Source organism: Mobula birostris, chromosome 2, assembly GCF_030028105.1.
Source record: "Mobula birostris isolate sMobBir1 chromosome 2, sMobBir1.hap1, whole genome shotgun sequence".
In the NCBI taxonomy this organism is placed as follows: Eukaryota; Metazoa; Chordata; class Chondrichthyes; order Myliobatiformes; family Myliobatidae; genus Mobula; species Mobula birostris.
In genome coordinates this window covers 198,210,902-198,235,788 of record NC_092371.1, presented here as the reverse complement: position 1 = coordinate 198,235,788, position 24,887 = coordinate 198,210,902, and the positions used below count along the sequence as shown (strand labels likewise).

Sequence of the window (24,887 nt, the reverse complement as noted above, 5' to 3'; positions counted from 1 at the left end):
CATGATATAGATCAGTTGGAGATTATGGGTGGTGAAAATGCAGATGAAGTTTAACCTGGCCAGGTGTGAAGTGTTGCACCTTGGCAAGTCAAATGTAAAGAGACAGTACATTCAGGGGTAGGAGCATGCTCGCCTTTACTAGTCACGGCATCAAGTTCAAAAGTCAGGAAATTGTGTTGCAGCTTTACAAAACTCTAGTTAGGCTGCATCTGGAGTATTACATACATTTCTGTTCGCCCCGTTATGTCCTTCTGGTAAGATGGCGGCACATCTGATTTCAGCAGCTGCTACAGGGCCAACCAAAGCTGCTACTGTATTTTAAAAAATAAACATTTGTTATAATTGCAGATCCTGCTGGACATTAAGAAGTTAATCTTCTGCAGGTCAATCCCATCAGTGAGCTGTTTGTTGGCAGAGAAACTGTAGGAGCTGGACTATGTTTGGATTGTGTTGCTGCCTCCATCAGAGAGGCACTTTAGAGTGAAGGCAGTGTACAGGCTAGCAGCGAGTGATCATCTTAGTCTCTTTTCTCGTGATTGCAAGACCCCGTTCAACATTGTTAATGTGGAATGCTTAAGTCCAATTTTCTGGTTTATTGGTGGGTGGGGTGGTGAAGCTGCAAGGCCTCGATTGTAGCGAGGAGTAGGCCTCAAGCCGTGGTGTTGCCAGTTTACAAGCGCCCAGGCAAGAGGTGTCCAAATCAGTGCACTTCACCAGAGGCAGTGTGGTGTCCAAAGTGGTGCTGCCTCGAGTGGCCACTCGGCAGAAGACAAGCCGTGTTGTGTTCAGTTGTAGACTGGTCTTACACCAATTTTTTTTCTGACAGTATTTCACGTATACTTTATATGTGCTATATGTGCCTTGTGCTGTGTATGACTGTTGGTACTGTGTTCTTCACCTTGGCCATGGAGTCACACTGCTTACTTGGCTGTATTCATGCAAGGGAGATGAGACTGAGTACAGGGCTACAGTAGGAAACTTTGTCACATGGTGTGAGCAGAATTATCTGCAGCTTAATGTGAAAAAGACTAAGGAGCTGGTGGTAGACCTGAGGAGAGCTAAGGTACTGGTGACCCCTGTTTCCATCCAGGGGGTCAGTGTGGACATGGTGGAGGATTACAAATACCTGGGGATACGAATTGACAATAAACTGGACTGGTCAAAGAACACTGAGGCTGTCTACAAGAAGGGTCAGAGCCGTCTCTATTTCCTGAGGAGACTGAGGTCCTTTAACATCTGCTGGACGATGCTGAGGATGTTCTATGAGTCTGTGGTGGCCAGTGCTATCATGTTTGCTGTTGTGTGCTGGGGCAGCAGGCTGAGGGTAGCAGACACCAACAGAATCAACAAACTCATTCGTAAGGCCAGTGATGTTGTGGGGATGGAACTGGACTCTCTCACGGTGGTGTCTGAAAAGAGGATGCTGTTTAAGTTGCATGCCATCTTGGTCAATGTCTCCCATCCACTACATAATGTACTGGGTGGGCACAGGAGTACATTCAGCCAGAGACTCATTCCACCGAGATGCAGCACAGAGCGTCATAGGAAGTCATTCCTGCCTGTGGCCATCAAGCTTTACAACTCCTCCCTTGGAGGGTCAGACACCCTGAGCCAATAGGCTGATCCTGGACTTATTTCATCATTTACTGGCATAATTTACATATTACTATTTATGGTTTTATTACTATTTATTATTTATGGTGCAACTGTAACAAAAACCAATTTCCCCTGGGATCAATAAAGTATGACCATGACTATGGTTGACTTGAACTTGAACTAAAAGAAAGATGTCGAGATTTGGGCGAAGGTGCAGAAGAAGTTTACCAGGATGCTGCCTGGATAAACTTGGATTGTTTTCTCTGGAGCAGCAGAGGCTGATAGAGGTTTATAAGATTATGAACTGGTCTGGCCATTCTCTGACCTTTCTCAAGGTGCTTTTGCCCTCAGAACTGGATGTTTTGTTTTTGCACCCTTCTTTGTAAACTCAAGGCACTGCTGTCCATGGAAATCCTAGATCAGTTGTTTTTGATACTCAAACCAGCCCATCTGGTACCAACAATTATTCCACTGTCAGTCTCTTGGGTCACATTTCTTCCCTGTGCTTATGAACAGCAACTAAATCACTTGAACATGTCTGCATGCTTTTATGCATTGAGTTGTTGCCACATGATTGACTGAACAGATATTTGCATTAATAAGCAGGTCTGCACGAGTACCCAATAAAGTGCAACTGAGTAGATGTATCACTCACTAATAGTCTCCTTGCTAACAAAGAAAGCCTGTCTTTTGCTTTGTTTGCCCCTTCTCTGCAATTGTATTTCTACCTTCCCCAGTCAGATACAAACTGAAATGTTAACTCCATCTCATGCAGATCCATTGATTATTTTTTTTGTTTTTAATCAATATTTCATTACCTTACAGGCTGTAAGTGGCCGGTGTCCTTTTTACCTAGTCTTCTCTCCGTCATGTCGTAATGTGAAAGTAATGGCAGCACTTTTTCACATGTGTAATGTCTAGGCCATTCCATTTTATCCAGAACAAAATTCTAAAATGGAAAGGAAAAGATGAATTAATCTGCATGTTTAATTATCCACCTAAACTACTGATATTAAAAATAAATTTTAAATTCAAAATATTGTTTTGTCACTTTACCATCCCAGCCATGAAAATTTAACCACATTTTATAAACTAATTGGTGACCTCAGTGGATTCGTTAAGCAGAAAACTGTGCCTCAGTTACAGTTCCTTAAAGATTGAAAGTTCCTGCACTGAGGGATTGGACAGGCTAGAGGCAGGAAACATGTTCCCGATGTTGGGGGAGTCCAGAACCAGAGGCCACAGTTTAAGAATAAGGGGTAGACAATTTAGAACGGAGTTGAGGAAAAATTTTTTCACACACTGAGTTGTGGTTCTGTGGAATGCTCTGCTTCAGAAGGCATCCGCTAGTCTAGCGAGACCATGGATCTGCGCCTGGAAAGTCTTCGCTCTCCAGGGTGCAGGCCTGGGCAAGGTTGTATGGAAGACCAGCAGTTGCCCATGCTGCAAGTCTCCCCTCTCCATGACACTAATGTTGTCCAAGGGAAGGGCATTAGGACCCATACAGCTTGGCACGAATGTCGTCGCAGAGCAATGTGTGATAAGTGCCTTGCTCAAGGACACAACACGTTTCCTCAGCTGGGGCTCGAACTCACGACCTGCAGGTCACTAGTCCGATGCCTTAACCACTTGGCCACGTGCCCACACAGAAGGCAGTGGAGGCCAATTCTATAGATTCTTTCAAGAAAGAGTTAGATAGAGCTCTTAAAGATAGCGGAGTCAAGGGATATGGGGAGAAGGCAGGAAAAGGGTACTGATTGTGGATGATCAGCCATGATCACAGTGAATGGCGGTGCTGGCTTGAAGGGCTGAATGGCCTACTCCTGAGTCTATTGTCTATTGACAAAATCAGTTTGAGTTTCAAAGCAGATATCAAGCAATGCTTCACTGGATCCAGAACCACAGGCCCTGAAGTTATTTACAAGACCATAAGATGTAGGAGCAGAATAAGGCCATTTGGCTCATTGCTCCGCCATTTCATCATAACTGATCCATTTTTCCCCTCAGCCTGTCTCTTGCCTTCTCCCAGAATCCTTCATATCTTCACCAATCAAGAATCTATCAACCTCTGCTTTAAATATTTGTAAAGACTGTCTCCACAGCCGCCTCTGGCAACAAATTCCATAGATTCACCCAATGGCAAAAGACATTCCTCCTCATCTCAGTTCTAAAAGGACACCCTGCTATTCTGTGAGTGAACCCTCTGGTCTTAGACTCTCCCGCCATAGTAAACATCCTCTCCTCATCAACCGTATCAAAACCTTTTACCATTTGATAGGTTTCAATTAGGCTACTGTTCATTCTTCTCAATTCTAGTGAATACAGGCCCAGAGCAATCAAAGCTCTTCATATGACAAGCTGTTCAATCCTGGAATCATTTTCATTTACCTCCTTTGAACCCCCTCCAGTATCAGCACATCCTTTCTAAGACAAGGAACCCAAAACTGCTCAAAATACTCCAAGTGAGGCCTCGCCAGTGTTTTATAAAGCCTCACCATTACATCCTTGCTTTTATATTTAAGTTCTTTTGAAATGAATGCGAACATTGCACTTGCTTTACTCACCACAGACTCAACCTGCAAATTAACCTTTAGGGACTCCTCCAAAAGGAATCTCATCCCTTTCTGCCTCAGTTTTTTGAATTTCTCTCCAATTAGGAAATAGTCTACCCTTTTATTTCTTCCAAAGTGCATAACCATACACTTCCCGACACTGTATTCCATCTGCCACTTCTTTGTCCATTCTCCTAATTTGTCCAAGTCCTTCTGTAGCCTATCTGCTTCCTCAAAACTACCTGTCCCTTTACCTATCTACATATCATCCACCAACTTTGCAACAAGGCTATTATTTTCATCATCAAAGTCATTGACATAAAATGTACAAAGCATTCCCAAACCTGTGGAACACCACTAGTTATCAGCCGCCAACAGAAAAGGCTCCCTTTATTCCCACTCTTTGCCTCCTGCCAACCATGCTAGAACCTGTAATACAATGTTAAAAGGCCTCGTGACACCTTGTCAAAGGCCTTCTGAAAATCCAACTATACAACATCAACTGCCTCCTTTTAGATTAGATTCAACTTTATTGTCATTGTTCCAAGTACAGATACAAAGCCAATGAAATGCACTTAGCATCTGACCAGAAATGTAAAGAATAGTGTTATTTACAAAATAACTGCGAATAAAAAAAGTGCTACAGCACACAAATATAAAAGTACTGAGACAGTACAATACAGATGCAATACTGCTTAGCGCTGTGATGAGAGGTTCAGCAGTGTCACAGCCTCAGGGAAGAAGCTCTTCCTGTGCCTGCTGGTGAAGGAGCAGAGGCTCCTTTTGCACCTACTGGATGGGAGGAGAGTAAAAAATTCATGGTTAGGGTGAGATGCATCCCTGATAATGCTTTTCACCCTGCCCAGGCAGCGTTTATGGTAGATTTTCTCAATGGTGGGCAATTGGGTGCCGATAATCTGCTGGGCAATTTTCACCACACACTGGAGTGCTTTGCGGTCCGATACGAGACAATTGCCATACCACACTGAGATGCAGTTGGTGAGTATGCTCTCAATGGTACAGCGCTAAAAGTCCGTCAGTATCCTGGGACAGAGGTGAGCTTTCTTCTGCAGGAAATAATGGCACTGTTGCACCTTTTTGATCAGGATGGAGGAGTTCAGGGACCAGGTGAGATCCTCGGAAATGTGGACAATGAGGAATTTGAAGCTTTATCTATCTTGCTTGTTATTTTCTCAAAGAATTCCAACATACTTAATCAGGCAAGATTTTCCCTTGAGCATTTTTCCATGCAGATTATGGCCTATTTTGTTACGTGCTTCCAAGTACCCTGTGACCTCATTCTTAATAATCGACTCCAACATCTTCCTAACCACTGGAGGTCAGACTAACTGGCCTATATAGTTTTCTTTCTTCTCCCTCTCCTTCTTGAAGAGTGGAGTGACATTTGCAATTTTCCAGTCTTCTGGAACCATTCCAGAATCCAGCGATTCTTGAAAGATCATTACTAATGCCTCCACAAACTCTTCAGCCACCTCTTTCAGAACCCTGTGGTGTACACCATCTGGTCCAAGTGACTCATCTACCTTCAGATCTAGCAGTTCCCAAGAACTTGCTCCCTGGTAATGGTAACTTCAAACACTTCTGACCCCAAACACTCTGGAACTTCCACCATACTGCTAGTATCTTCCACAGAGAAGACTGAAGCAAAATACTTATTCAGTCCATTCATCATTTCCTTGTCCCCCATTATTGCTTCTCCAGCATCGTTTTCTAGTGGTCCAATATCACTCTCACCCCTCTTTTACACTTTGTGTATCTGAAGAAACTTTTGACATCCTCTTTAATATTATTGGCTAGCTTACTTCACCTTCTTAATTACTTTTTTTAGTTGCCTTCTGTTGGTTTTTAAAAACTTCCCAATCCTGTAACTTCCATGACTATTGTAACATTGTCCTTTTGGTATGCATTGTCTACCTCCCATTGTAATTTGTAGACCACACTCTTACTATTGTTTGGGAGGCGGGGTGGGGGGGTCTGTATACAACTCCCATTGGGGTATTTCCTTAACTCTACCCACATTAATTCAACACCTTCTGAACCCATGTCACCCGTTTCTAATGTAACCACACGTTACAACATTTGTGTACAGAAGAGCATCTCTGAATGTACAACACATTGAACCTTGAAGTGGATGGGTTACAGCAACAGAAGACCACGAACATACACTCAGTGGCCACTTAATTATGTACCTGGAGGAACCTAATAAAGTAGCCACTGAGTGTAGTCCTGATACTCTGCTAAAATCAGGAAATATATCAAAAACTAAAAGATCTGACTTATGGTCATCACATTGATTACTTCATTTAACATCTGACCTTGAAGATTTTCAAACTGAATTTTCTAATTATTTGAATTATAGTGAGAGTTTTGGTGGCCTGCTTTACGAAATTATACTAGATACCTGAAGTAGTAACAGCTTTGGACGCCTCCACTGAGCTTTTTGAATTGGCTGTTCTTTGCTGATAAGAAATTCTTGGATCACCTGAAACACAGAAAGAAGTACTTTGTATTGTTTGCTATACTGTGTAGCTACCTCACAAGCAATTAATGGTTGAAAATAGTTTTGCTTTACCTCTTCGAATGGAAAATACTCACAAGCTGTGGCTTTTCTGAAAGAGAAAGAGGATTGATTTATTACAAAGAACAATCTCTTGCTTATATTTTGATATTCTGAGGGAAAACTTTAGAATCAAAGATTAACTTCTGCTGTTATGTAAGAAAATGTGACAGTGTGGTCTTAAAAAATGAATTATCAAGCAAGATGGTTTCAGTTATATTAGGTAAATATATAGAAAAATAGAAGACCTAGACTACTTGGCCTTTGAGCCCGCCTCACCATTCAAGGCAAACTAGGAGCAGCAGTTTACGAACGTTAATGGCGCCTTGCATCTTCGGAAACAGCTCTATTTCCATCTTTAATATCTCTATTTATCTCTTTCAGGGTTCTTCGTGACTGGCCGTTATTTGGCACGCCAAGAGCTTTGCTTGCCTTCGGAGGACTGAGATTTCGTGGCTCTAGAGACGGGCGGATCGGTGTGTCGTGGGAGATCCAAGGCTGTGTGCTCAGAGACCCGAGATCTTTGGGCGCAGAGCTCAGAAAAAGCGACACAATGGACTTTTAACATCGTAAACCAGCAAGTTTCTTGTTATGTCTCCCCTCTTGTTGTGAAATGGAGACGCCCCTTTCTCCCTTATTAGGGAGAGAGAGCCTGTGGTATGTCAAATACCGGGTGAACAAGTAGTCTTTGGAGTACTGCAAGTCTGTGTCTTTGCTGTTGCTTTGCTCATGCTTGAGTGCTTGGTGGTGGGTGCCGATGCTTTTTTTTGCCGGTGGGGGAAGAGGGGTTTCATTGCTTGCTGCCGCTTACTCGCGGGAGGGAGAGCTGTGGCGGGGGTGGGGTAGTCTTTGGGGTTCTAACTTTAAACTGTCATTCATTCTTTGGGGGCACTCTTCTGTTTTCGTGGATGGTTGTGAAGAAAAAGCATTTCAGGATGTATATTGTATATATTTCTCTGACATTAAATGCATCTTCTAGTCATGGCTGATCATAGAACAGTACAGCATAGGAACTGGCCTTCCAGCATACCATGGTGCGAAGGTAAAGAACCCCATCTGTCTACATATGCTTCTTAAATGTTGCTATTGTATCTGCATCTAGCATTTCCTCTGATAGCATGTTCCAAGTACCAATCACTGTAAAAATTTTGCCCTGCGAGTTGCCTCTAAACTGTCCCCCTTTCACTGCAAGCCTATGCTCTTAGTATTTGACCATGTCTCCCATAATCTTAGATACTTGTATCAGGTCAACCCTCAGCCTCGAGCACTCCAGAGAAAACAATCCAAGTTGGTCCAATCTCTCTTTATAGCGAACATGATCCCAACCAACTAACATATTTGTGAATCTTACCTGTGCTTTTTCCAAAACCTTCACATCCTTCCCTTAGTTTGACAACCAGAACTGCACATAATACTTCAAATATGGCCTGACCAGCGATTTATACAGCTGCAATGATTTCCCAACCTTTATACTGTCTGCTCTGGCCAGTAAAACAAGCATGCCACCTCCTATCTTAATATCATACTGCTACCTTTACCATACATTGATAACTTCTGTGTTTAGAAATTTGACTATTCCCTAACTACAGCCCTCTATAGTAGGCTGCTCGTAGAATCACCAGAATGTGATTGAAGCAATTTCTCTTCTCTAGTAGAGATGGTGACTCGTTATTCCAGATAAACCCTCCTCCCGGCCCAAAACGTCGACTGTACCTCTTCCTAGAGATGCTGCCTGGCCTGCTGCGTTCACCAGAAACTTTGATGTGTGTTCCCAACCCTACAGTCGTCTTGGGTCAGAATTTAGCAAGTTTCAATAGCATACCCACTCATTCTTCCAGATTCTAATAAATACAAACTAGCTGACCTAATCTCTATTAAGGAATCCACCTAATTTTCCTGGTGAATATATTGCATTCTCTATGGCAACTAGATTTTTTCCTTGGGTAAGGATACCAAAACTGCACAACAGTCCCAATGCTGTATGTCATCAAGGACTTGTAAATTGAAGCCAAATATTCTTGCTCCTTACCATAAGGAACAAGTGTGATTTGCAGGTTTATCTTAAATGATGGATGCAAAAGTCTCTTTATACATCAACACTTGCTTACCTATTACTTAAATGAAATGGTATCTTGCTACTTATCCTACAGAGATGGCTACCTTCAATGGGACCCCACAACAAAACACATCATTACATTCTCCCATTCTCCACTTTCCACAGGGATCACTCCCTGTGATTCTCTTGTCCATTCATCCCTCCCCATTCATCTCCCACCTGGCACACATCCCGTCAAATCAGAGAAATGCTACTTCTGCTCATTCACCTCCCCTGTCACCTCCATTCAGGGCCCTAAACAGTCCACCCAACTGAAGCAACACTTCACCTACAAATCTATTGTATCTGGTGCTCTTGAATCAGCCTCCTCCACATTGATGATTCCTGTTGTAAACTGGAGGACCTCTTTGTCGAGCATCTCTGCTCCATCTGCCAAAAGTAGAATTTCCTGGAGGACAACCAGACAACCATTTTAATTTCTATCCCTATTCTGTCCCGACACACCAGTCCACGGCCTCGTCTTCTGTCATGATGAGGCCCACTCTCACAGTGGAAGAACAAAACCCCATATTCCACCCAGGTAGCCTCCAACCTGATGGCAAGAACATTAATTTCTCCTTCTGGTAATTTTTTTCCTTTTGCCCTCCCCCTTTATCCCACCTTTGCCCCCTTCTCCTCACCTGCTTATCACTTCCCTCTGGTGCTCCTGCTTCCCATTCTTCCAAGGTCCACTCTCCTCCCCTATCTTTCTTCTCCAGTCATTTATCTTTCCCATTCACCTGGATTCACCCATCACTTTCCTGCTAGTTCTCCTTCCCCACCCCCCCATCTTCTTTTTATTCTGGCATCTTCTCCCTTCCTTTCAAGTAATGAAGAAGGGTCTCAGCCTGAGACAGCAACTGTTCCAATTTTCAAAAAGGCTGCTTGACCTGCTGAGTTCCTCCAGCATTTTGTGTGTTGCTCTAGTTTTATATTTATCCACATTAAACATAACCTATATTGGGTTACATAAGAAATAGGAGCAGGAGTAGGCCATCTGGCCTGTCGAACCTGCTTTGCCATTCAATAAGATCATGGCTGATCTGGCCATGGACCCATCTCCACCTGCCTGCCTTTTCCCCATAACTCTTAATTCCCCTTCTATGCAAAAATCTATCTAACCTTGCCTTAAATATATTTACTGACAAATATTTACTTAACTGTTTTGCTTACACATTCAATCTATCTGCACTCCCTCGCAGAGTTTTTCTTTTCTCCTCACAATCATGACTCCACACAGTATAGTGTCAGGGGCAAATTTGAAATTTTGCTGTTCCTTCATCTAAATCACTCATACGTGTCATCACATATCCAAGCATGATACCCACTACTTGCCAGCTACCTCTAAAATGACCCATTTCCTGAATCTCAACCTGAATCATCAACTGTTTACTCTTTTCCATAGATGCTGCCTGGCCTTCTGAGTTCCTCCAGCACATTTTTGTGTATTGCAGTATTTTCCAGTCCCTCTACTGGTTCTAATAGATTCCTTTAATTGCAGATGACATGAATTAACTCATACCTGTGGTAATGTAAATTGCCTCTAACTTGGTACAATGTCTGATCCTACTCATTGGATTTTCGGCCAATTCACAGCCAAAGCAATCAGCCTGCAGGTTTGGGATGTGCAGTTGGAGTAATCAACATATTGTTACACACTCCTCCCAACGCGCATCAATGGAGGAGGGAATAAATATTTAGGGATCTGCATTAAGTACCAATCACTTGTGTGGTTGCGTCCTTGTGTTGAGCTTCTGGAGACGTATTGCAGCTACAACCTTCCAATAGAAGGATATTCAATCACACAACTGAGAAGTGCTTTGTAGATAATGGAAAGGGATGGTGGGAGCCAACTTCAGTCAGAGAGAGGAAAAGACTAGATTTAAACAGGTTCTATTATGCAATTAGAATGCTCACAGTCGCTTATTGCTTTCTATGTTATATTTCTACTGAAAAGTCAAAAAATGGACATTGTATACTGGAACAAAGTCTCTCCTGGAAGGATGGTACTATAAGGGATGTTTCGAGGTAATGAAATATTTGAATGTGTACATTTAAGCAGATAAACACAAATAACTGCTGCAGAAAAATTTTGCAAATAGTAATAAATATGCAGTGTGAACTGGCAGATCTAGCGATTAGGCATGTGTTTATGTGAGGGTTCAAAGGTCCATTTCTGTGGTCTGACGTTTTTTGTTGTCCGGTGCCAGAGAGGTCCCAAAGATACCAGACTGGTATTTCAACCTGATACATAATTAATATTTCTTAGTTTTACACCTGCAAAAGTTGTTTATTCAGAAGCAGATGGGCCATGACATTCACCTGAAAGTGCCAGAATTAATTAGGAAATGAAATATCCTACCAGAAAGAACATGTATTTCAAAGATTTTTGAAAAATATTTTGAATTGAATTGATTCACACTATGAGAACAGGAGACTCATGGATAAGTAGATGGCCAAATACCCCAACAGTTTGGTCTGTAGGGTGGATACTCTACTGATCTACACCAGTGGTCCTCAACCACCAGGCCACGGACTGGTACCGGGCTGCAAAGCATTTGCGAGGAAACGATATGATTTGGTGATATGAAACGATATGAGTCAGCTGCACCTTTCCTCAATCCCGGTCATGTCCACTGTTGACTAACACCCGCACCTCCCCCCCCCCCCCCCCCCCCCAACGATGGCCAGTCCGCGAGAATATTGTCAATATTAAACTGGTCCATGGTACAAAAAGGGTTGGGGACCCCTGATCTACACAATTCAATAGAACATAATATTAACCAGGAAATTTTATATTTGAAAGCAATTTGTATTCATATTTGAATAATCCCATATGCAAAATTCTCATCTAAGGCGGTACATCTTCATAGTGGGGAAGGGACTTACTTTTTGATGATGTTCTCCAGAGAGTTGTTTTTCCTCTTCTCCTCTGCCTGATGACAATCACAAGGACATTGGTAGACATTGCTATGCAGTAAACAAGACTGGTCACTCCAAGACAACTGGTAACCTTTGGTTGCATGCTTCCCAGCCAATCCTAAATGAAACACAGTAGTATAGAGTGTAATTTACTGCAGTTGATTGAAAAATTTGCAAGGTATGGATTGTGCTGTGCATTTATGCGTTTATTTGAAATGCTATTAGTTTAACAATTGGAATCAGTAATTCTTTCCTGACCGTTTTTGCTTCTCAGTTCTCCTTTAAGGCTCTCTTTAATACACATTACTTCAAGCAGCCTTTATGGTGTCCTCAGTTTTTCTGTAGTTCAATGTCTGCTTCCCTTTGGCTTTGATAGTAATTCAAGTTGCTGTTACCTTAAAGTACAATACTAAAAATATCTGAAAAATGTAATAGTTTAATGAAGACTATTTATTATTATATACCTGGAAAGAACCAGCAATTCCCATTCAAAGCAACATGCTACTGACAGTGTAGATATCCAAATATAGTCAGTAATGAGCACATCTAGAATGTTTTACCTATATAATAGCTCAAAAGTCCAATGACACCATTGTAATACCCAACCATCTCTACTCATCAAAAACTCGGATGATAGATCATTGCAATGTTGAGTTCCATTCAAAACCCGCAGACAATGATCCAGCAGGACTTGGGCAATGTTCAGCCTTGTAATGATAAGCAGCAAGTAAAACTCTTGTTCCATATCAATGCTAGGCAGCGACATCTTCAAAATGAGAAGGTATAACCACTTCCTCATGACATACAATGGCATTACCATCGTCAATTCTTCTTTAATGAATGTGCTGAGTATACAATTAAATGAACCAATTATGGAAAAATAGCAGCTACAAGTGCAAAACAGAGAATGGTTATTCTGCACCAAGTGAACCCCCATCACTTACACATGGCACCATCTATAATGGTCAGGAAGGTGATCAAGTGTTTTCCCACTTCCCTTAATGGCTGCAATGGCAACAACTCCAAGTTGTGCAGCATCTAGGACATTGTACCCTCTTTGATCTGAACTCCACACACCATATTAAAGCATTGACTCTTCAACCTTTCTCTGGGATTGCAATGTTTTATCCAAAAGGTACATATTGTCAAAAACTTCAGGAACCTGTAGGCACAAGAGACTACAGACACTAAAATCTTCAGTAAAGAAAACCTGCTGGAGAGGTATCCAGTAGTTCAAGTAGCATCTGTGGAGGTCAAAGTCCTTCAATTCCCCCTTCCACACCAACCTGTATTCTCTTGGCTTTGTCCACTGCATTGGTAAAGCCAAAGGGAAACTAGTGAACAGCATTTCAAGTTGCACTTAGGAGGCCTACAACCAAATTTTATGTCAACCTCACCCCCACCCTTGCCCACTCTAACTAGTCTGCCCAGGTTCGTTCTCTCTCTCTCTCTCTCTCTCTCTCTGTCCGCCTTTTTCATTTCCAACCATCCCCACTCCATTACTCAGATTTGTCCCCCACAGTGCCCCCCACTGATCTATCTGTCCATCATTCCCCACTTATTTGACTTGACTTATCATCTTTTAGTCTCTGTCTCTACTTTTCCTTCCCCTCATCAGGCTCCAAGTACCCATATTTTACCTCATCTGTATCCAGCCATCACCCAGACGTTATGCAGGATCTCAACCTCAAATGTCAACTATTCTTTGTCTCCACAGATGCTACTTGACCCACTGGGTTCCTCCAGAAGTTTGATTTTCCACTTCTGGATCCTTCAAGCCTTACCAGTTGAATGTTACTACAAAAGGCAATGCAGAACAGGCATATGAACCACAATGACATGGAAATTCCCTCTTAAATTCAGTAAAGTCCTGAATGTATACAGGTATTATTTCTCCTTTATCACTGCCAGCAAGAATCATAAAATGTATAATCCAACCATGCTGGCAAATTACCCTCACCATTACAGACTGTAGCAGTTCAGACAAGTGTCTTATTAACAACCTTCTTCAGACAATCAGGATGGTATTAACTGCTGCATTACTAGCAATACATCTCATGAAAGAAGAGAAATTTCAAGAGCTAGTTACCTGAGTGTTGGCACAATGAGCAGTGTGCTTTCTTTTTAACATGAGTACCAGCAGTTTCATCAAACTCTCTTTTCCATAGCTTAAACCTGAAAAGTCAAGTACAGTCATCCTTTCACACTTTAACTTTATTTTGAAAAAATATAAATTAAAATCAATGCATACAAAATATTTCACTATTAATTATATCCACATTGCCCATGTTTTGGTTGCAATATTGTTTGTACAAATCTCTGGAGATAAATCTCTGAAAGCTAAAATCATCCATGCCACTTCAAAATGATTTGAAAGGATGAAAGGGGCATACAGGAGTGAGATATGCCAACTAGTGAAGTGGTGCCACAGCAACAACCTAATACTCAACGTCGGTAAGATGAAAGAGCTGATTGTGGACTTCAGGAAGGGTAGGACAAAGGAACACATACCAATCCTCAGAGGGATCAGAAGTGGAGAGAGTGAGTAGCTTCAAGTTCCTGGCTGTCAAGATCTCTGAGGACCTAACCTGGTCCCAACATATCGATGTAGTTATAAAGAAGGCAAGGCAGCAGCTATACTTTATTAGGAGTTTAAAGAGATTAGACATGTAAGCAAATACACTCAAACTTCTATAGTTGTTACCGTGGAGAGCATTCTGACAGGCTGCATCACCATCTGGTATGGAGGGGGCTACTGCACAGGACCGAAAGAAGCTGCAGAAGGTTGTAAATCTAATCAACTCTATCTTGGGTACTAGCCTACAAAGTACCCAGGACATCTGTAGGGAGCAGTGTCTCAGAAAGACAGCATCCATTATTAAGGACCGCCAGCACCCAGGGCATGCCCTTTTCTCACTGTTACCATCAGGTAGGAGGTACAGAAGCCTGAAGGCACACACTCAGTGATTCAGGAACAGCTTCTTCCCCTCTGCCATCCGATTCCCAAATGGACATTGAATCTTTGGACACTACCTCACTCTTTTCAAAAATATAAATATACAATATTTCTGTTTTTGTATGTTTTTTAAAATCTATTCAATATACATAATTGATTTACTTGTTTATTATTGATTTTATTTATTATTATTTTTACCTCCCTGCTAGATTATGTATTGCATTGAACTGCTGCTGCTAATTTAACAAATTTCACAACACATGCTGGTGATAATAAACCTGATTCTGATCCTGAAGTGGAAAGTAAAGATTTACAAGCTGAAATGTTAAGAAACTGTAACACTGCAAGTAGATTTAAGGAAGTTAAAAGGAAGAGAAAGAATGCGCACAGGAGAATGAGAATGTGATGTGTCGGCACGAATAAAGTTAAAACATTCATTTTCCTTTAAGCTATAATTTAACCATTTTATAGTTCTGTATTCTTAGTATTTGGGTAGTTTTTTTTTAGTCATGTTGCTGTTATTTCACTATGCTAGAATGTAATCTAGAAGAAAGGTCAACTCCAGGAGATAAAACTTCCTTAGAAGCTGTCAATTATCCAAGGGTTAAGTTTACCTTTGAAGCAGACTCTGCCCATTCATTGTCGCAACCAACCTCAAAGCCAATTCCTTCCCAACCCCTGGAACTCCCTAGAGACAGAAAAGCAAAAACAATAGACATAGATTTTTAACAGAAAATCTCAAAGTATATAGAGATAAAATGGATCTAACAACAATGGGATTACAAGAACGAACCAGTGAACTCGCAGGTTTTGCACCAGAACCATTACCCAGGCCAATTTTATCTTTGTTTTTTTAAAAAATAAACACTTTTAAAATACTTGTTTATTCAAAAGGGTTCACAAATTGGTGGTAAACAAATCTCAAATGGCTTTGAACACATTAAGCTGTGGAAGCAGGCTCTTTTTTGCACTTTATTCAAAATCTGTATCATCAAATACACACAGAAGTTAAAACGACAATGTTATCATGCCTCAGGGGTTAAATTATTGAGCTAGTACCATGAAACTAGAATATATTCTTTTAGACATGTAAACTAATCCTATTTGTGTAACTGGGCGATTAAAAACTCAATTAATAAAATCCAGTAAAAGATCCCATTCTCTGAAGGAAAAATATATCCTTTAGCTTTCTTTCAACTGAACAATAAACAAAAAGAAACAGGCCATTTCTTGTCTTTAGCTTTTTTTCAAATTTCTGTTTTTATTGACAAGATCAGCATTTATTGCTCAACTTAATTTCCTTTGAGAAGGTGGCAAGAGTCACCTTCTTCAACCACCGTAGTTCTTCTGAATGTATTCCCCACAATGCAGTAATGTGGTGTCAAGGCCTGAGTCGACATAGTAGTAGTAGTGGTGTCTATCAGGACCCAGTGATGAAGGATGGTAATACATCTCCAAATCACAATTAGTATGTGACTTGGGAAGGAAACCAGCATCCAGCCATGTTTCCATTAACTTGCTGCCTTTTTTCTATCTGGTGGTAGATGTTGTGGGTTTGGAAGAGATTGTACCTAAATAACATATTGCAGAGATGTGGATTAGGAGGTGCCTATGAGCTATTTTGCACTGGATGGTGCCCAGATTCCGGGTGTTTAGGGGGTTGAGATTGCACAAGCTATTGCTTATGGTGAGTGAGGGTGACATTTAAAAAAGCAAGCAGGGATGATTGGAATTTTGCAGTGAGCTTGGGCTTGGTTTATTCAGCAATTGGCAAGGGACAATTTTTTTAAAAATTCGGGATGGCCATTGTTGAGTGGGAGCTTGAGGTTTTATCTCAAGAGGCTTCTGCAAGAAGAGGTGAAGGCCAAGGTAAATTAATTGTTTTCTTTCTCTCTCTTCACACATTTAGAACAGTGAGAATGACAGTTGTGGGATGTGGGAAGACCTCCAATGATAACATCATTGCATCAAGTAATTGATGCATCAAGTTGGAGTTACTAACAGACTGCATCAGGGAGCTGGAGCTGGATGAACTTTGGCAGGAAGGGAGATAAGGTCCTACAGGGTTTAGAAAGTTGGGTGTTAAATTAAAAGTCAGGACCTCTGGGGACATGATTTCAGGATTGCTACCGATGCCACTTGCTAGTAAGGCTAGAAATAGGAAGGTAATACAGTTTAATACTTGGCTAAGGAGAGCTTAAGATTTTTGAATCATTGCACTCTCTTCCAGGGAAAGTGGAAACAAGACAGTTTGCACCTGAATTGGAGGGGACCAATATCCTTGTGGGAAGTTTTGCTAGTACTGCAGTGGGGTGTTTAAACTAGATCTGCAAGAGAATGGGAACCAGAGTGCCAGCACAGCCCGTGGAGTGGCTGTGGGGAAAGAAGACGTTAACCCTACATACAAAGACAGGAACTGAAAGATTCAGAATGGTGGAACTAATGCCCGAGTTGGATCTATTTCAATGTAAGGATGGATCAGCACATGGAATCATGTTATTGTAGCCATTAGGGAGACTAGATTGCAGGAGGATTTGTAGCTCAATGCTCTGGGGTTCTGTTGTTTTATACATGATAGAGAGGGAAGCTATTAAAAGTGAAGAGGTGGTATTACTATTCAGGGAAAACACCACATCAGTGCTCAGACAGATCAGACTGGAGGGCTCATCTACTGAAGCTATATGGGCAGAAATGAGGAATAAGGAACAGATGACCACATTAATGGGATTATGTTATAAACTACATAAGAGCCCACAGGATTTAAAAGGAGCAAATTTGGAGAGCTGCACAAAATACAAGGTTGTAGTAGTTAGTGATTTTAACTTTCTAAATATTTATTGGGATTCTCGCACTGTAAAAGCACTAGATGCCACAGAGTTTGTCAATAAGGTTTCAGGGAAGTTTCTTTAGTGAATATATAGAGTCCTTAACTAGGGAGATGTGATACTGGGCTTCTACAGGTATATAATGTGGTTGGCGGAGCTAAGATGGCACCAAGTGGCTGCTTCTCCAAGCTCACCAACAGAAACAGCTCAAGTTCCCCTCTTAAATGTTTCTTTATTTCCCACCCCTTTTCAAGGCGGCTGGAGTTCTTTTGAGCTCCCTGACCTGCAACAGCACTCAAACTGCAGTTTTTCCTATGGTGATGAGTTCCCATTCTTGGAGCTCACCGGCCACCTGGCCGTTTTCCAACATTTTCCAGGTGCGGCATGGAAGATGATGCCTCCAGGGGAGCGGCCCTTTGGATGACCAATTCCAGGCCGGTACCACCAAATGAGATGTTGTGGGAGAAGGAACATCAGGACTTCACGGCAGAGGTTTCTGTAGTCAACCTCTCCCTCTCTGAGTTTGCTGCCGACTCTCGAGTTGGGAGAATCGCGGAATAAAACGTGACGCAGCAGACTAACATTGTAATAGTGACTGTTTCTTGGTGTCCCCCTTTGCTGGGAAATGGGTGACATCTCTCTATCCCTTGTCGAATTGTCGGGTAAACACTGTGATTTTTATGAATGACCTGGATGAGGAAGTGGAGGGATGAGTTATTAAATTTGCTGATGACACAAAGGTTGGGAGTGTTGTGAATAGTCTGGAGGGCTGTGAGAGGTTACAGCAGGACATTGATAGGATGCAAAACTGGGCTGAGAAGTGGCAGACGGAGTTCAACCTAGATAAGTGTAACGTGGCTCATTTTGGTAGGTCAAATATGATGGCAGAATATAGCATTAATGGCATGACTCAGCATTGTGGAGGATCAGAGGGATTAGACTTTGCTGAGGTCAACAATTGTGTGTACAGTTCTGGTCACCTACAGTAAAGGTACCAATTAGATTGAAAGTGTAGGGAAAATTTACAAGGATGGTGCTGGGACTTACGGACCTGAATTATAAGGAAAGGTTAGGAGATTTTCCCCTGCAGCATAGGAGAATGAGTGGATATTTGATAGAAGTATACAAAATTGAGGGGTATAGATAGGGTAAATGCAAAATATGTGGAGGAGTCTAGAATTAGAGGTCATAAATAAAGGGTGAAAAGTGAAATATTTAAGAGGAACATGAAGGGGGCCTTCTTCACTCAGAAGATTGTGTAAGTGTGGAATGAGCTGTCAGCAGAAATGATGGGATGTGGGTTAAAGTGCAATATTTAAGAGACGTTTGGATGAGTGTATAGGTGCGAGGAGTATGGAGGGCTTTGGTCCAGATGGGTTTAGGCAGAATAATAGCCTGGTAAGGAGAACGTGGGCCAGTGGGCCTGTTTCTATGCTGTCGTACTCTATGTTGCAATTACAAACCCCATTTCTAGAAAAGTTGGGATATTTTCCAAAATGCAATAAAAACAAAAATCTGCGATATGTTAATTCCCGTGAACCTTTATTTAACTGACAAAAGTACAAAGAAAAGATTTTCAATAGTTTTACTGACCAACTTAATTGTATTTTGTAAATATACACAAATTTAGAATTTGATGGCTGCAACACACTCAACAAAAGTTGGGACAGAGTTAAAATAAGATTGAAAAGTGCACAGAATATTCAAGTAACACCAGTTTGGAAGACTCCCCATTAAGCAGGCTAATTGGTAGCAGGTGAGGAATCATGACTGGGTATAAAAGTAGCGTCCATCAAAGGCTCAGTCTTTGCAAGGGTCGTGGCTCACCCCTTTGTGCCAAAATTCGTGAGATAATTGTTAGTCAGTTCAAAAGGAACATTTCTCACTGGAAGATTGCAGAGAATTTAGGACTGTCAACATCTACAGTACATAATATTGTGAAAAGATTCAGAGAATTCAGAGACATCTCAGTGCATAAAGGGCAAGGTCGGAAACCACTGTTGATTGCGCGTGATCTTTGAGCCCTCAGGCGGCACTGCCTAAAAAACCGTCATGCCACTGTGACAATTATAGCCACCTGAGCTCGGGAGTACTTCGGAAAACCATTGTCACTCAACACAGTCCGTCGCTGCATCCAGATATGCAACTTGAAACTGTATTACGCAAGGAGGAAGACATACATCAACTCTATGCAGAAATGCCAGCGAGTTCTCTGGGCCCGAGCTCATCTCTGATGGACTAAAAGACTGTGGAACCGTGTGCTGGGGTCAGATGAGTCCACATTTCAGCTAGTTCTCCGAGAAAACGGGCGTCGAGTTCTCCGTGCCAAAGATGAAAACGACCATCCAGATTGTTATCAGCGAAAGGTGCAAAAGCTAGCATCTGTGATGGTATGGGGGTGCAACAGTGCCCACGGCATGGGTGAGTTGCATGTATGTGAAGGTACCATTGACTCTGAGGTGTATATTAGGATTTTAGAGAGACATATGTTGCCATCAAGGCAACATCTCTTCCCGGGACGTCCATGCTTATTTCAGCAGGACAATGCCAGACCACATTCTGCACGGGCTCCAACAGCGTGGCTTTCTAGACACAGAGCGCGTGTGCTTGACTGGCCTGCTGCCAGTCCAGATCTATCTCCTATTGAAAATGTATGGCGTATCATGAAGAGGAGAATCAGACAACGGAGACCACGGACTGTTGAGCAGCTGAAGTCTTATATCGAGCAAGAATGGGTGGACAAAATTTCCAATTGCAAATCTACTACAATTAGTATCCTCAGTTCCAAAACGATTAAAAAGTGTTATTAAAAGGAAAGGTGATGTAACACAATGGTAAACATGCCTCTATCCCAACTTTTGTTGAGTGTGTTGCAGCCATCAAATTCTAAATTTGTGTATGTTTACAAAATACAATTAAGTTGGTCAGTAAAACTATCAAAAATCTTTTCTTTGTACTTTTGTCAGTTAAATAAAGGTTCACGTGAATTAACATATCACAGATTTTTGTTTTCATTGCATTTTGGAAAATATCCCAACTTTTCTGGAAATGGGGCTTGTAGTTATCCAGCGATGTGGCGTATATTCCACCACACTTCTCACCTGCCAGAGGATGTCTTCACCCATATGGCAGCAGGCAAATTCATCCCATCAGTTTCCCAAACACTCATGTTCAAGCTAAACATGAGTCAGGAATCTATAAGTTGTGGATGGTCTATAATTTAGTTATCAGCTAATGCATATTACAATTTATTTGTGCAATTACAACTTTAAAATCAAACCATACTTTTGGAAGGTAGTCACATCCAAGCAGAATTGCCAATCCAATTAATGCATCCCGGTCAAGGCCTAACTGGGATTTTATTGCTGACATTTTGTAGCAGTCTACATGAGGATCCTATTAAAATGAAGAATAAAACAAAAATTAATAGTCTGCCCTAGTGACTCCGCCCAAAATGCTAGTACTTGGCATAGACCCTGCAGCTGATAATAATGAAATATTGACTACCCCACATACAGTAGCCAAATGATTCTTTGCCCCATCATTTAACAATCTTTCCACACATAACTGGGTCACTGTTGCAGATAAACACAAAATGCAATCTGCAGAATACAGTAAGAACTGAACTTCCCAAGTCTAATATGCATCTTGGTATGAGGAAAAAGATCCTGTCATATCCTCTACTAGTATAAATTTGCTATCTGCTGACAGTAGAATACATTTTATGTAGCTTAAGACATATTCTGGAGAGCAGTGCACCGAGCAGTAAATTTTGGCATTATCCCTGGTGGGTAACTTGTACAAACACTCCTGACCAGTATCAAGTATAGTACTTACTACTGTAGCACTATAAGCTATTTGCAAACTGAATCTCAGCTCAAGCCTCAGAAATTAGAATATAATAAGATCATAAGATATAGAGTTATAGGCCATTTGGCCTAAAGAATCTGCTCCTCCGTTCGATCATGATTGGTTTATTTTTCCTATCAACCCTATTGTCCTGCCTTTTTCCTGTAACCTTTGATATCCTTACTAATCGAGAACTTATCAGCCTCCACTTTAAATGTACCTAATGACTTGGCCTCCACAGCTGCCTGTGGCAAAAAATTTCAGACACCAGTCAGCCTCTGGCTAAAGAAATTCCTCCTCATCTCTGTTCTAAATAGAACCCTTCTCTTCTGATGCTGTCCCCTCTGGTCCTGTACTCTTCCTCTATTCGAAAAATCCTCACCATGTCCTTCCAATATTTGATAGGTCAAAATGAAATCTCCAGCGAGTATATGCCCAGTCACATCAAACGCTTTTCATGTGTTAACACTTGCATTCCCACGATCATTCTCCTTGACCCCCTCTGGACCCTCTCCAATGCCAGTGCATTCCTTGTTAGATTTGGGGCCGAAAAGTGCTCACAATACTCTAAAATGTGGTTTGACCAATACAATATAATGTCTCAGCATTGCAACCTTGCTTCTAATCCTCTAGAAGCAAATGCTATCATTCTGTGTTTTAATGAAGAAAATAGAGGGAGAGGTATCGAAGACTATAATGGTTTCAAACACACCAGTTGAATACCTGTTGCATTCTTTGACAAGTAAGTGCACCATATTAGCTAATTTTTTGTTGATTGTTCTCAATGCCCGAATAATTTCACATTAATGACTGGAATTACTTTAAACTAACTCTTCCTATTTTCCAATAGCCTTAAATTTGCCTTCGCTTCCTTTGAGCTAAATGACTCAGGACAAAGAGAGAAAATACACCACAGAAAATGCAGACAGACAGAAATTGTGCAATAGTTTTTAAGAGCAGAATCTGATAAGGCTAATATATCATAACATGTAAAATCTGAGGTACCTTTGTGTTTATTGTCAAATTTCTGTACACAATCTGAGCACCATATAGAAAAGCATCACCATCATTGGTGATGCAACCATCAACATATCCATTTTCATTCAGATAGGCACACATAGCTTCAGCCTCACCGGCGGCACAAACCCACGGATTACCCAAATAATCCAGCAATTCACAACACTGCAAAAGAAAAATAAATCTCGGTTCACTCAATTTTTACAGGATAATTTTAGTAGATATTTGAATACGAAGAAACAATTTGGAGTAAAATGTGTTAGGTTTGCACAAAACTCAGTGGAAATTATGGCCAGTCTGCATCAGATGTTGAATTTCAATGCAAAAACATTATTTAAACAAAACACCAAATGGGTTCTCGCATGTGCAAATAAATATTACATTTGTATGCAATCTCACTCTGACAACTGGCTTTAAGCCAAACCAACTTAACCTTAGACTTACTAATGGAGCATTTCACTGAAGCAAAACCCACTTCATTTATTAAACACAAGAGACAACTAGTCATAAACAGCAACTTTCTCTACCAAAAAGAGAAAAAGCATTAAAAATAATTCCACTTGTTAATATGATACAAAGCAAAAAGAAATCCATTACATGTAATATCTAATCCATTTTAATGGTGGATTACTAGCATTCTTCATTTGGGATTTGAACTAAGGTTTTAGTCTTATTATAATTATTACATTGCATTAATACAATAATAAAACAGATTAAGTAAATTCCTAATCCACAGTGATAGTTAAGAGGTTGCAATATCAAACAATACTAGTTCCAAAAGAACTATTTGTTAATTATCATGTTTGTGTTTAAAAAAAAATTTCAACCAATAGTTAAAAATTCAAAATACAATTTATTATTTCAGAAACCATAAAGGGTTCATTAATACCTTCATTAATATTCAGTGTAAAGCCCTGGTTAACATTTGAATGAGTGGAATTAAAAATGAATTTCAATGGCAAATTCATGTTTGCTGTTGTGTGCTGGGGCAGCAGGCTGAGGGTAGCAGACACCAACAGAATCAACAAATTCATTCGTAAGGCCAGTGATGTTGTGGGGATGGAAGTGGACTCTCTGACAGTGGCGTCTGAAAAGAGGATGCTGTCCAAGTTGCATGCCATCTTGGACAATGTCTCCCATCCACTACATAATGGACTGGTTGGGCACAGGAGTACATTCAGCCAGAGACTCATTCCACCGAGATGCAACATAGAGCATCATAGGAAGTCATTCCTGCCTGTGGCCATCAAACTTTACAACTCCTCCCTTGGAGGGTCAGACACCCTGAGCCAATAGGCTGGTCCTGGACTTATTTCCTGGCATAATTTACATATTACTATTTAATTATTTATGGTGCAACTGTAACAAAAACCAATTTCCCTCGGGATCAATAAAGTATGACTATGACTAAGAAGTGACAATAACTTTGATACCAAGAGGGATATTATTCAGGGGTCCCTGGTCAAGATGCCAAGCTATACCTCTCAGACGAGAGAACTCACTGACCTCTCTGAGAACAGATTTAAAACGGCATCTTCCAGTCTGAACAGTACAACTTCCTGGCTTCCTGGTCCCACCATGTCGCATCTCATTCCGTTTACTCATTGTGTCAGCCTTCAGTTTTGGTGCAGTACCTTCTGCCACAAAGACAAGTCTCACATCCATCAAAGTGAGATATGAAATGCGGAAAAACAAATTCCTGAAATTAAAACAAAAATCAGAGATACACGACTGAAGAAATGGGAAAATTTCAAAATTTTGAGTATCAAATGTCAGAAATATGTCAATGAAAGATTCTCCTTGAAATGGAAAAGTCATTTTACTGGTAACCAATCTAAATATTCTAATCATCATCATCATCATCAGGTGCCATGCCCAGTTTGAGCTTTGACTGCCATGGCCCACACACTCCTATTTCGGGTCAAGTGGATTATTTCATTGGTATTCACTTCCAGTTCTCTGACTGCTGTCTCCATCATCATTTGTCTTTGTCTTCCTCTTGCTTTCTTTCCTTCAATCTTTTCCATAATTACCATGCATTCTAACTCCTCTTTCCTAATCACATGTCCAATGAAATTATGTTGCCTTTCCATGATCTCATACTTTATTTCTCTTTTTGGGTTTGCTCTGTTCATGACATCCCCGTTAGATGTTCGTTTCGTCCATGATATTCTTTGCATTCTCCTCAAAAACCACATCTCTGCTGCTACAATTCATTTCCTCATGTTACTAAATATTGTCCAAAATTCTAAGCCATATAACATAACTGGATAAACATAACGTTTCAGTACTCTGAGGTGGGTTGTCATGCCTAATTTAGTATTGGTCAGTATACTCTTCATTCTCATAAAGGTGTCTTTTGCCATCCCTATTCTTCTTTTGATGTCCATGTCGCACCTGCCATCTGATGTCAACCAGCTTCCTAAGGGAAAAGGTTCTGTAAACAACAGGAATTCTGCAGATGCTGGGAATTCAAGCAACACACATCAAAGTTGCT

General features: G+C 41.0%; 1 protein-coding gene across 1 annotated transcript in view; it reads right to left on the bottom strand.

Annotated features, from left to right (window-relative positions):
* The window catches only part of LOC140209940 (flap endonuclease GEN homolog 1), a 38,952-nt gene that overhangs the window by 9,309 nt on the left and 4,756 nt on the right, over window positions 1–24,887 (bottom strand). Inside the window, exons 3-11 of the mRNA XM_072278619.1 lie at window positions 23,897–24,089; window positions 22,379–22,555; window positions 20,810–20,920; window positions 15,314–15,387; window positions 13,833–13,918; window positions 11,711–11,861; window positions 6,742–6,778; window positions 6,571–6,651; window positions 2,415–2,545 (exon numbers count right to left, since the gene is read on the bottom strand). Coding sequence (XP_072134720.1) covers window positions 2,415–2,545; window positions 6,571–6,651; window positions 6,742–6,778; window positions 11,711–11,861; window positions 13,833–13,918; window positions 15,314–15,387; window positions 20,810–20,920; window positions 22,379–22,555; window positions 23,897–24,089 — 1,041 coding nt within the window. The remainder of the gene's footprint in view (window positions 1–2,414; window positions 2,546–6,570; window positions 6,652–6,741; window positions 6,779–11,710; window positions 11,862–13,832; window positions 13,919–15,313; window positions 15,388–20,809; window positions 20,921–22,378; window positions 22,556–23,896; window positions 24,090–24,887) is intronic.